The sequence below is a fragment of the Vidua chalybeata genome, chromosome 6 (assembly GCF_026979565.1).
Source record: "Vidua chalybeata isolate OUT-0048 chromosome 6, bVidCha1 merged haplotype, whole genome shotgun sequence".
Taxonomy (NCBI): Eukaryota; Metazoa; Chordata; class Aves; order Passeriformes; family Viduidae; genus Vidua; species Vidua chalybeata.
Window position 1 is genome coordinate 35083358 of NC_071535.1, and position 14044 is coordinate 35097401.

The window sequence follows — 14044 nt, forward strand, 5'->3', positions numbered from 1 at the left end:
AAGGACTCAGGGGTCCTGGTGGACAAAAAGCTGTACAGAAGTCAATAATGCTGCAAGTGCAGAAATCCAGCTGTATCCTGGGCTGCATCAAACACAGCAAGGCCAGGGATGTTAGTCTCCCCTGTATTCTGTCCTTATTAGACCCCACCTGGAGTAGTGCATCCAGGTCTGGATTCTTCATGACAAGAAACATGTGGAACTGTTAGAGCAGGTCCAGAGAAAGGCCATGAAGATGATAAGAGGGCTTGAACAACTCTTCTGAGAAGACAGATTGAGAGAGCTGGGATTGTTCAGCCTGGAGAAGAGAAGGCTGTGAGGAGACCTTATTGTAGCCTTCCAGTACTTAAAGAGGGCTTTGAAAAAGATGGAGACTTTTTACCTGAAGAAATAGTGATAGCACAAGGGGGAACAGTTTTAAACTCAAAAAAATAAAGATTCAAATTAAATAGTAAAAAGTTCTTTCCTGTGAGGGTGCTGAGGCACTGGAACAGGCTGCCCAGAGGAGTTGTGGATGGCTCATTCCTGGAGGTGTTCAAGAACTGATCTGCTGGGTGGCATCCCTGCCTGTGGCAGGGGTGTTGGAACTGGGTGATCTTTAAGGTCCCTTCTAACTCAAAGCATTTCATGATTCTAAGATTGTAGCAGCATTACAAGGAGAAGAGCTGCATTTATGTAAATGCCTGTGCAAATACAGTAGTACCCTGGGTGACTCGCACTGTTCTTGTTACGTGTGATGCAGTCAGCTTGCATTTTAAGTATTTCTTATGTGTTGAGCTTTATATTAAGAGCAGCTATTTTAAAGAGGTGCTTTTTATGGCAAGTGTAATTTAAACATGTTGCCTTTGGAGGCAGAAATTGCCCTGGCTTGGTATTTAATTAGTGTGGTGGAAAGTACTGTAGTTCTGAGACTACAGAAAGTGCTGGTTTCCCTGGAAGCATTAGAAAGCCTTGATTTTAGACAATACTGTATTGTCAATGCAGTGCTGGTTCAGTAGCATCTCTGCACACCTTTGACAAATATTTAAAGGACACATTTTGTGTGATTGGTTCAGCCTTTGAAAATTATTAGCTTCTTTGTGTTAAAGGATGTACACAGCAATGCGAGATTTTATCTTGACAACCCCATGCCTTTGTCTTCTACCAGCAAGGATGTATTTGTGGTTTGTTTTTTTAGCTCCTCAAAGGGCAGTGTGCTAAAGGCTTTGTAATCACTTCTGTACTGATGAGGTATGGGAAAACATTTAATTTTTGTGACTTTGTGAAGCTGGAATAATACAGGAGCTGTGGTAGACAAAATTTTATTAGCCAGGGAAATAAATGAAACTTTTCATATCAAGTTACTTAAAGTATGTGTTTCTATTTAGCTTTAACCTTTCTATGTGTTGTAAACTGTGGTCAGAGGTAATACATGCATTCTGGACTATGCAACTAATTTGCAAATAAGGCTGTGCAAAGCACAAAATAAATGTTCTTGACAACCATTCTCTCTTACAATTTTGTACACTTTTTGCTAATTAGCTTCCCTTTAAGTTAATGTATCAGATATTAACATTAATCGGAAAGTTGAATAGGTAGTGTTAATACCTAATGGCAACCAAGGATGTATGACTTGTAAATGGTAAATTCTTTAAATTGGTTATAAAGATTGGAGTCCTGATCTGGCTCTTACATAATTACTCTGGGAAATGTATGCTGTATGTATCCTTAGCTGAGAAGCTTCCTACTTGTGCTTCATAACACTGTTCACTAACCCACAAATCAATTCAAAAGGAAAAGTTTGTACTTGTTGGAATCAGAACCCAGCATTCATTTTTCAGAAGGCAACCCAACAATACCTAGGAAACTCCTTGCCACCATGCAACACCATGCTGCATTTTTGACATAATGATCAATGTGATTTAAAAACATGTTTGTTAAAAATATTAATTATATGTAAAATTACCTTGACAGTGTCAGTTACCAGAAAAGTTCTGTATTAAAGAACTAATGATTTGCTCTCTCTTTTTTTTTTTTTTTTTTCCTAGGCTTAGAAGCATAAGAGATTCAATTACACCTCTGACGTTTTGGAGCACGAGTGATGTTAAAACTATTTGAATGTATTGGAGTATGGCTACTTCTTAAAATGCAGAAGTTAAAGGAAATTACTGCTTATCAAGACCTACTGAATATCTGAATTTTCTGGACATTCTGCATTTAATTGTGTCCTTAAATGTTCATGATTAAGATCTCATGCAACCATTGTATATTTTGGAGACTATTCTCCAGAAGAGAACTGTACATTTAAAAAGCAGAAATGACTCTGGTTTTCTTTGGAACTTACTAAGGTTCAACATACAGAAAGACCATGACCAGCTTGAAGCGGTCCCAGACCGAAAGGGCTGTTGCCACCGGAGTATCAGTCGGAACAGATGGCACCTCAAAAGTCCACTCGGATGACTTCTACATGAGGCGCTTTAGGTCACAGAATGGCAGCTTAGGATCTGCAGTCATGGCGCCGGTTGGACCTCCTCGCAATGAGAGTTCCCATCACGTTACCTCTACCCCTGGAGTCCCTAAAATGGGGGTCAGGGCAAGGATTGCTGATTGGCCCCCAAGGAAGGAGAACATCAAGGAGACAAGCAGATCTAGTCAAGATATTGAAACATCAAGTTGCCTTGACAGCATGTCTTCTAAAAGCAGTCCTGGGAGTCAGGGAAGTTCTGTTAACCTGAATGCTAGTGATTCTGTCATGTTAAAGAGCATCCAGAGCACACTTAAAAACAAGACCAGACAATCTGAAAATCTGGACTCCCGGTTTCTTACACCCGATGGCTATCCCAGTTCCCCAAGGAAAGCTCTTCGCAGAATACGGCAGCGCAGCAACAGTGACATCACCATAAGTGAGCTTGATGTGGATAGTTTTGATGAATGTATTTCACCCACATTTAAATCTGGACCATCTCTGCACAGAGAGTATGGCAGCACATCTTCCATAGATAAGCAGGGGACTTCAGGGGAAAGTTTTTTTGACTTACTGAAGGGCTATAAAGATGAAAAGTCTGATCAGAGAAGCCCAGGCTCAACTAAACTTGGTGAGCTTCTGATTGCCAGTGGAAGCAAGGGTTCAGGATTCTCTCTAGATGTGATAGATGGACCTATTACTCAAAGGGAAAACCTGAGACTCTTTAAGGAAAGGGAGAAGCCGCTCAAGAGACGCTCAAAATCAGAGACAGGAGATTCATCTATTTTTCGTAAGCTGCGCAATGCCAAAGGTGAAGGGGAACTTGGGAAGTCTTCAGATCTTGAAGATAACAGGTCAGAAGATAGCATTAAGCCTTGGACTTGTCCAAAGTGTTTTGCTCATTATGATGTGCAAAGTATTTTATTTGATTTAAATGAAGCAGCAATCAACAGGCATAATGTTATTAAAAGAAGGAACACAACGACAGGTGCATCTGCTGCTGCTGTAGCATCACTTGTCTCTGGACCCCTGTCCCATTCTGCAAGTTTCAATTCTCCAATGGGCAGTACTGAAGACCTGAATTCAAAAGGAAGTCTTAATATGGACCAGGGGGACGATAAAAGCAATGAACTAGTGATGAGTTGTCCTTATTTTCGTAATGAGATTGGTGGGGAAGGGGAAAGGAAGATCAGCCTTTCCAAATCTAATTCAGGTTCCTTCAGTGGGTGTGAAAGTGCCTCATTTGAGTCGACTCTGAGTTCTCATTGCACAAATGCTGGAGTTGCAGTTCTGGAAGTTCCCAAGGAGAATCTGATTTTACATCTAGACAGAGTGAAAAGATACATTGTCGAACACGTAGACCTTGGTGCATATTATTATCGAAAATTCTTCTACCAGAAAGGTAGGTAAATTGTATTTCTCCTTGAATTTTAAGAATGACTTTTTGTTTCCATACATGCAAAATCCAGTTGATACTTAATAGAATTTGCAAGAATTAGAGATTTCTCAATAGTGTATTTTACGGATGGTATGTTCTATATCTCATAGTCTTTCAGAGTGTTGGAGTATAAGAATGTTGAAGATTTTTATTGCTGATAGATATGGTAGCAATGGCTACAAAATATGAATGTCTTCAAACACAGCTTTGGATATCCATAGGAGTTGGCAGGGGTTGACACTTGAAAGACTGAAACAAGAAAATCCTAAAATATGAGAACTTTCTTCCCACTGTGCCAGGAGTTGATTTACTGAGGATTTAATGGAATGTGCATCTTAGACAGGTAGCATTTACAATAATCTTTGGGTATACTAATTAACTTAATAATCCATTTCAAAATTTTTCAAAATGAGTAATACAGAAATGAAGACACGTATAAATAAATCTTTATATACACACACAAATACCTGTGTTTCAATGCCAACAGTATATCTGAAAAACCAGAGTGCACTTCTCTTATCACATGGTTCCGCCCTGAAACCAAGGATTATAATTTCCATTGGATGTACATGGGAGGGAGAAAAAAGCCCAAAGCAACAGATCAAAGCCTTTTGACCTATAGAAAAGAGCAAGCCCCAAACATTATCCAGATACTCCCCCTCTCTGTCCCCCCAGTCAAAGTAATACTGGTACTGGGAGGTGCAGATCTTCCTCTGTTCTTCATTATTCTGAAAATGATCAAAAAAGATTGCAGACCAAGGTCCTTTAAAAGAGTTCCGTCTGCAGGGTTGTGTTGTATTTCCTGATGGATAGAGCTGGTCTGATGACTGACCTTGGAGAGTGCTTGATCCTTACCTTCCAATGATCAGGATTGGGTTTCTTCTCTTCAGTGAATGCAGGTCAGAAGAGCTTGTTTCTCACATATAAAAGCAACATGGATGCCTGGTTAGAATTAAGTTGATGATCTTAAAAGAAAAAGCTTAAGCTTCTAAACTGCATGTTATTGCTAATACTCTCATTAGCAATGAGAGTTTTTCTCATTGCCTTCAAAATATGTTCATCTCTCACCTCTTCCTCCCTGCATTGCCTATTGTTCAGGTGGCTCTTGTTACTCTTCCAATATTCTCCTCTTTCTGCATTCTTTCTATGGCTGAGAAGTAGCCTTTGCTCCATGTTTTTTGAGAGTGCTGATCCATATCCTTTGGAGACATAGGAGTTAGGGAAAATAACGTTTTCCTGGGAAAAGTAAACTAGATGTGTGATACAGGATAAGGTATATTTGGAGGGGAGAGCTTGAGGTTTGTGACCTTGGGGATTATCTTCCTCTGTCTCCCTCTGGAACAATTTGATTCCTTATCAGTCTAGTGAGTTTTGCAGTCAGCAACTAAAGTTTCGTGTTGCAGCTGACCTGATTTACAGCATTTCAGTACTAAGAGAGGCAATATTATTCCTCTCTCTTCCTTGTACGGGGTTCTCTTGTTTTCAGAGCACTTGATAAACCAGTTGAGGTAACTAAACAAGCAAGCAGAATTCTTGCTATCACATTAAATTTGGAGTTTACTGCTTGGGTGTTTCTCTCCAGTTCTGGTGGGGGGGTATTATCTTTTCTTGCAGTCAGAGAAATGCCAAAGCCATGCAGCCAGGTAAGGGATGGAATTGAACAGCAGAGGAGGAAGGAGGCGTGAGTGGAATTTCAGCCCTTAGACAAAACCAATTTATTGGTTTGTCTTCTCCTTAAGAGAAACCACACCCTCACGCTACTATACTTACAGTCACCATCATGTTTCCATTTTTTTTTAGATGTAATTAGGAAGAATTGATAAAATCAACATAATGTAAGGGTATTGGTGAGGGGCAGTCAGATATAAAAATGTATGTTAGGGAGTAGGATTGGATGGGGAGAAGCAGCTTTGATTTTTTTTTTTTTTCCCTTAAGCAATACAATGCGGTTTTAAATTCAATTTTCTTGTGTTCAGTCCAGCAGAGTTCAGAGCAGGGGCGTTGTTTCTTCCAGAGATTTCTACTGTAAAAGCTGTACTTCAGAAGCCTCATTTTTCTACAATTTTCTACAATTACATAACAAGTTTTGTTGACCACCCAGAGTATCATCATTCTGTGAGCAAACCTTAGACTAACCTGATGAGGTGTGATAGTGCTAGAACTTGAAGCAGCATAATGGGGAATGTAGCTGCCCGGTTGCAGCCACAGGTGGAGGTCTCCGGGCTAGCACGCTCCCTGTGCCCGGAGGGCACTACAGGGGTGGCTGCCCCCAGGTCTCTTCCGAGACCTCCTTGGGTGGCAGTGCACACAGAGAGGGTTGCAGCTCTCTCTGGCTGGCTGTGGCGTGGGTATCACAGCACTGGAGCAGTACAAAGAGCCAAGACAAAGAAACAGAGAGGGGCCACTTGTATGAGTTCAAACGCAATTTATTGCTAAAGGGGGTTCAGGGACAAGTAAGCACAGGTTGCAGCTCATTTTAAAGAGGGGAGGGTATGAGGGGTGGAAACAACTCACATCCAATGGGGAGACAATAGGGGAGGGGAACACAACTGGGGTAATCCAATGAGGGCAGCACAGCAGAGGGAGCAGGCTTAACAGTCCAATGAGGAACTGTGCAAGGGGTAACAGACAGGGAACGTTCTAGAACAAACTGTGTGTGTTCCACTTGACAGGCAGGGGTAGGGGGCAGTGAACTGGGGATTGACAGGGACTTATAAGGAAGCAAGGGAGGTACAAAGGAGGGACTGGGGAGACTGACATGGGGATTGACAGGCACTTGGCGGGAAAATATTGAAGTAAACAACTTAGGGCTAAACCATTAGGGGAAACAGAATGGTGTACATGGAACAAACCATTACAAACTGATTAACAAAGAACAATTATAAAACAACAAACAGGGGAAGAAAAATAGGGAAGCCAGTTGTAAGTGAATTTTTCATGTAACATGAAGCAAATAATGACGCAGAATTTTTTTTGCTGGAAGAGGAGGTTGGATTTTTATGTTGTTATGAATGGAACAGACAGTGCCAAAAGACAGTTTCGGTAGGATCAGCTCATCAAGTCAGTCGGCTTTGTATAGTTTTATAGTCTTAGAAGTATTCCTAGATGAAGTCTGATTTGACAACAGTACTTTTTAAAGATCTCAAATCAGGAAAATTTCATGGACTTGGAGAATGCCTAGTAACCCTAGAGCTTGCAAAGAATAAAAAGAAATGTTCCAGAGAATTGTAAGTGGAGTTGGTTTTCATTCCAACTGGAAATAACAAGGTAATTTGGGACTATATCAATAAAGGACTGCAAGTTAAAAATCATCAATGATGCCAGTCAGCATGATTTAATGAAAAATAGGTCTTGTTACATAAAAGACAAAAAAACCTAGTTAATCTTGTGTCTTAAAAAAAAAGGATGAATTCATATATGTCCTTTTAATTTCTTCAAGGTAATTTGGTGAAATGCTGATAATGACTCGTTTGAAGTCTTTAATTATATGAAATCAATCGCTTATTTTTTACAGGTACTGTTACTTAGATGATAGATCCATCTCAAGTTTTAGCAGTGTATGGAGGAAGGATAAGTGAGTTTCCAGTATTACTAACATGGTCTAAATTAATTCAAATATTTTAATCTAGTTAGTGTAAAATATTTGCATGTGACATTTATGGATGAATCTTGTATAAATTTAATGAATGCAAATGGATGAGTTTTTGTATGTAAAGGAAATTAGTCCCTCTACAAAGTAGTGGAATTTATAAACAGTATTCTGGCCTGGTGTCCAGACTTCTAAATGTGAAAATACTGGTGGAGACAGTTTAGTGGACGTTAGAAAAATGATACTTAGAAAAAGATATTGTGAAGAGAACTTTATTATAATGCTACTTCCCAAGGCTGAATTCAGTTTCTCCACTTTATATCTGAACCAATTGTGCAGATTCCCTTTGTACTCAGTGGAGAGAAATTAACCTTGCAGGATGTTATGAATTTCAGTCTCTTCCCTCAAGTCACTAACAGAAGCTCATGCATAATTAACTCACATGGAAATATTTATTTTTATAGGAAATGAATGCTTCTTTTACGATGCCCAAGATGTATTTACAAGGTGGTTAAATAATGGTGTGTTTTAAAAGGTGTATTTGATAGAAGGACTTCACTAAAAGTTTGAAGTCTAGACATTTATAAGTTAAGCTTGTGCATAAAAAAAGAGGGAGGATGAAGCCAGTACAAGAACCAATTTGTGAAAGTTGCAGACATGTTTATTAAAAACTTTTGTACAATCAATATTAAAATCACACAGAGAGAAAAATGTGTTTCTGTCAGCTTGTCCAAGTGCAGTTCAGGAAAGAGAGCATGTCACTCCAGAGGAGCAGTCTGTTTTCTGTCCCCAGAATTTAGTCTGGGAATTAAAGTTCTCATGGAAAGAACCGAGAGCATCTGTTTTGCTTCCATCCTCCTCACACAGTAGTTGCTAATGTTGCTATTTAGGACAAACCTTAGTTACTGGCTTAGAATGAAAGACTTGACTGAGAAGTAAATAGTTTCCTGAACTGCTTTTGTAACAAATGAGCTGTTGGTCGGCTTTCCTTTGACTGTTGGCAGCCAGTAAAAATACCCTTTTCCCTAATGCTTTAAATTGCTGCATGTTCTATCCAGGAGTTGGTGCCTTTCAAGTATGTGGCCAGACTTGCAGAGCTCCCAAAATGCTGCCTGCCATTTTGTCTCCAGAGAAGTACCTGACAGGGTTTTCCAGTACTGTAAATGCTGAGCTAGGATTAGAGGAAAATGCTTGATGTGAATTTCATTCAGAAGAGAAATGTTTGGGGTTTTTATTTCTAGTCTGATTACACAGAATATCAGTTGGACATGATTTCTAAAGAGAAATACGAAAGCACAAAAGAACTTTTTCAGTTAAAATCAAGTGTATTTATTTACTTGGATTTTCTTTGCAAAGGAAGCTCATAAATATCTGCCAGGAAAATAAGTATTTTAGCTTTGGTTCTTTCACAGGAAGTATCTTTTAAGCAGTATGATAGATATTTAATGGTTTTAAAAAGTATGTATTGTTTGTTTTAATGACCAGCTACAATCAAGTCATTATTTATTTTTCAGTATGGATTTATAAATTAATGTATGGCTGCTGCTAGTTGTCCTGATTGTATGTTAATTAAATGATTTTACAACAGTTGTTTAGATTAAATGTCAAGCTTGAGAAATGTTGTTTCCAATTAGTTTCTGTGTGGTGTAGAGAAATAAGCTGTCTTCTATGGTATTCATGTTTGACATGAAGTTCCTGAATTATAACTGTGACACAGTCTTTATTTTCCCAATAAAACAACTAATTAGCTCCCTTTACACTGCTTAGTAAGCTTTTTGCACTTTAATCCTGCTATTTCTTTTCTTGCACTGGAAAGAGAAAATTGTTGGATGTAAGGAGATTGGGAATTTAAGGGGAAATCAGGTAGAGGTACAAGGAAGTATGCCAGAAGGAAAAGTAGTCAGGTACAGGGATACATATTGTAGCTTGCAGAATGAATACAGAGATGGGGTTTAGGGGAGGAGGAAGAATGAAGGTAAAAAATGAACAACCCAATAGTAAATGCGAGTAGAGGAGAGGGTGAGGGATGTGCAAAGGAGAGCAAGAAAGACGCTGCCCAGAGCAGACTAAAGGAAAAGAGAATAAAAGACGTTTCCTGCTTCACGCATTTTTGCAAAGCAGTAGGAGCTAATTAAAAAGCTTAATCAAATTATGCAGAATTGTGTGTGTCATGTTACCTTAGGTTTTGGAAGCTGTGTAATATACTGGTTCAAAAATTAATCTTTCTCCAAGACTGTGCTGCTTCTGCATTGACCTTGTCTGCCATAAACTGTTTGGTGAGCTGTAAACATCCTGATGAAAAGCCAAGCTACTTAATGCAGGAGAAAGAAAGGCTAGGGTGCAAGTAAGATAGTTTGAAATTTTGAACAACAGAACATCTCTGGCATTTACAGGGCTCATATGTGTGGACTAGTATGAAAATGTAATTAGGGTTATATAGATAATCTAATTTATTAGTAATTTTCCCACTCACAGTTCAGTCACCCAAAGTTTAATGACAATATTTACAGAATATCCCACAAAATATTAAAAGAATTTGAATTTTAATTACTTTTGTTTAGAGTATTGGGTTTTCATAACTTGCAGACAAATTTGGTAGAAAGCAAGTCTTCTCATGCTACAAGCATGTCTCTAATGCTGTCTTGCATGCTCTGAAATCTTAAACAGAAAACATTGAGTGAAGGATAATAAAATATCAGGCCCTGGGGACATGAGTAGAACCCCCAAGAGCTTAAAGTGCTGGACAGCTGTGTGAAAGCACTTAGTATGTTGGAGGGAGATTTTGCAAGAACCAGTAAGTATAAGTTTTAAAAGACTTAGAGTAAAAAATGAGGCTCCTAAGTTTTTAACACTATTATTAATTGGAAAAATGATTACCATTCGCTTTAGATGGAGTGTATTTCAATATCTGTTTTTATTATCTTTAAAGATGCAGTTCTTGATCATGTTAAAATACTTTACATTTTATCTCTGTAGTAGAATAGCTCATATTAGACTGCTCCTAAAGTTCTTTAAATTGTTGTTTTAAGTATAACAAGTAATCTATATGTGCATGTACAAATTCATTTCTATATGCAGCTTATGGACAATGATGACATGGGACTTCCTTTTCTTGCACAATGCTTGACTCCTATTTTTTGATTTTTCTCTTAAATTTTCTTTTAGGGAATGTATGTTTAAATTCAGCAATCACTTAAGATATATGCAGCTTTGTTTATATGTTGCTGCATTAATGGTGATATACCTCTGTCATCAGTCAAGATAGCTTGTAATGCTTAAAAGGTTTTACAGAAGAGCCTTCAACACCAATCTCTAAAATTGTTGAGCTTTGATTTTTGTAAATGTGCTTTTCTAACTTTTTCTTCATGTAAAGTTTGGCTTTACATGTCTATAGTTAGACAAATATAAAAATGTGTTTCAAAGAATCTGCTGTTCAGCTAGTGAGTGATTTCACCAATCTTGTGTTCTCCTCTCTGCTGCCTTCCCCACTGGACTGTTTTTCAACTGAACTCTTAGCACTTTAAGGGTTGTTGAACAGTGTTCAATATTTATGCTAGTAATTTTATTCTTGTGCTTTATTTTTCTGTGGTACTGTGATTTGATATTTTTACTGTGAACAGGCCTTTAACTTCTTTTTCAGCTTCATCAGTTTTTCCCACTTTTGAACTGAGCAATGTGTATGGAAAAAACAAAAAGCAGTCAAACAAAAATAAATAATTTATATCCTTTGCTAAGTACAGTTGTTTGACATTTCTATTTTAACATTGGTTGTTGAGTTTCCCACTTCGGTGCATTTGGCTTCCTTCTCTATTTTTAAGGGGGGAAATTGGTAGTGCTTATTTAGTTCAATGTGAATGAAACAGATGGCAATATAAAAGCTGATGTAAGAGGTGTATCCTGTTTTGGGCCTATTTAAGCAGATATGCCATGTTGAATTTCAGCCTTTTTGTATAAATGGAGCTCACGAGAGAAGTGAAGCACAAGAATGACATCCTGGTACCACTTGAAGACATGCTCTTATTGACTCCAGGGAGCTGACAGTTTATTTCCAGTGTAACAATCAAGCATGAAAATATAGTTGAAGTGTAAGAAGTAAGACAGATTTTTTTTTTTTTTTTTTTTTTTTTTTTTTTTTTTTTTTTTTTTTTTTTTCTCTCTCTCATATACAAGAACACTGGAATTATTTTGGGGCAGATGAAAACCTGGGTCCAGTAGCTGTGAGTATAAGAAGAGAGAAGCCAGAGGAAATCAAAGAAAATGGACCTCAGTACAACTACAGGATCATATTCAGAACCAGTGAGGTAAGCAGTCCAGGGGGATAGTAAAAGAAACTAGAAGTGAGCAGGCAAAATCAGGTGGAATATGTGAGGTGTATGTGCTTTTCAGCATTGATAATAGATTTCTGTATAATCTGGGAACCTTCTGACAGAATTATGCTACATGTTTATCAGGCACAGAATATATGTGAGTTATACCATAACATCCAGTACAGAGGAAATACAGAAGGTTGTTTTGGTTAAATCTTGAGAAACTTACAGGAGCTATATTAGCTAGAAGCAGGAAAAGAGGAGGGAAATTGAGGGAAACATCTTCACTTTTATATGTGGCAGTGGGTAGATGTGACAAGTATACTTCTTACTTTTAAATGCTCTATAGTATAGAAATACTATACTAAATACTAATTTTTCCAGGTAGTAGTTTCCTGTAAAACTTAAATCTGATGAATCATTTGAAATAGTCTGATTACTGTTATCAGTGAGTGACATTTTGTGTATCAGTGTTGGTCTCATGCTAACAGAAATTCCTTAATGTCCTTGATCTCTATCAAGAATAGGAAAAATAGTATTTCTAGTTCCACTGCTATTGCTAGTCAGTCTCAGTGCATAATTCAATATATGTGCTGTTTTTCCTTTGTATGCATAGCTCATGACATTAAGAGGCTCCGTGCTGGAAGATGCTATCCCTTCTACAGCAAAGCATTGCACAGCCAGGGGACTTCCCCTAAAAGAAGTGCTGGAGTATGTGGTTCCAGAGCTGAATATCCATTGCTTAAGGCTGGCCTTCAACACTCCAAAAGTCACAGAACAGCTTATGAAGCTTGATGAGCAAGGGGTGAGTGCAGAGTTACAGAATTAAAAAAATTATCTTAATCTGTCAGATTATTGCCATGAGTTGCAGAATGATCTTTTAGCTTTATATGATTAGAGTAAGTCTGTTGAAATGCCTCATTTAAACTAATACTTGTCATCTGTGGGGAGAGTTATGTTGCATTTTCCCCCCAACTTCTGCAGAATATTTGGGATGTATGAAATCAAGTTAATTTCTCTGGGTAGCCTAAAGTTTTAGATTAATGTGATGGCAGTTGTTCATTTAAATTTCCTTTAAAAGAGACTACATTACTGTTTTTCAAAGATTGTGGGAAGGAGGGAGTTTTGTTTTTCTTATTGCTATTCTACTAAGAAGAGAAGTCTCCCATGGGTGCTAAACGTTTCGCTGTAATACTGTATTGGCTAAACCATGACCAGGATGCTGCCTGTTTTGTTGGTGTTCTTTTTCCCTTTTCCCCTGGAACAAACTACATGGCAAAATATTCTAAGGCTTTCTTCATATGAATAATTTTCAATGAGGTGATAGTCTCCTTGTCTTTTAAAGATGGGACCACGGCTCATTAGCACTACAGCTTTGACTTAGCAAAACGGAAGTCCATGACTCAAGTGAATTTTATGATTATAAACTTCAGTAGTGACATTTTATAGCTGTGTGCATGCCTCAGTCCTCACTGGCAGCCTCTTTTTCCATGCCTCTTGAGTGGATGGACCCAGGATGGGGACTGAGTCCCTCCCACTGTAAGATCATGCTCATGGCCACCTGATGAACCTGAACATACATAAGTCTGGGGGGCACAATGGCATGCATCCCAGAGTCCTGAAGGAATTGGCTGATGGAATTGCCAAGCCACTCCCCATGGCATTTGAAAAGTGATGGCAGTCAGGGTAAGTCCCATGAGACTGGAAGAGGAGAAACATTGTACCCATGTTTATAAAGGGTAGAAGGGAAGATTCCCTGGGAGCCGTCACCCTGTCAGCTTCCCCTTTGTGCCTGGGAAGGTCACGGAACAGATCCTCCTAGAAGCTCTGCTAAGGCACATGGAGGAGGGGAGGTGGATTTGGGACAGCCAGCACAGCTTCAGCAAGGGCAAATCCTGCCTGACCAACCAGTGGCCTTCTATGATGGAGTGACTGCATCAATGGACAAAGGAGGTGTTACGGGTATTGTTTTTCTGGACTTCTGTAAAGCCTTGGATGTGATCCCCCACAACGTCCTCCTCTCTGAATTGGAGAGAGATGGATTTGATGAGTGGACTGTTAGATGGATAAGGAATTGGTTGGATGGTCACATCCAAAAGGTAATGGTCAATGGCTCAGAGTCACAGTGGACATCAGGGACAAGTGGTGTATCTCGGGTTCATAGTGGGACTTAATATCTTCATTAATGACAGATGAAGAGATTGAGTGCACCCTCAGCAAATTAGGAAGCTGAGTGGTGCAGTTGCTATGCCTGAATGATGGGATGCCAT

At 38.7% G+C, this 14044-nt stretch overlaps 1 protein-coding gene across 4 annotated transcripts in view; it reads left to right on the plus strand.

Annotated features, from left to right (window-relative positions):
• SIPA1L1 (signal induced proliferation associated 1 like 1) overlaps positions 1-14044 on the plus strand; it is a 197157-nt gene that overhangs the window by 123725 nt on the left and 59388 nt on the right. For all 4 annotated transcript variants that reach the window (XM_053945239.1, XM_053945243.1, XM_053945240.1 and 1 more), the window contains 3 exons: positions 2025-3842; positions 11638-11768; positions 12391-12579. In XM_053945239.1, coding sequence (XP_053801214.1) covers positions 2345-3842; positions 11638-11768; positions 12391-12579 — 1818 coding nt within the window. In that variant the 5' untranslated portion in view covers positions 2025-2344. The remainder of the gene's footprint in view (positions 1-2024; positions 3843-11637; positions 11769-12390; positions 12580-14044) is intronic.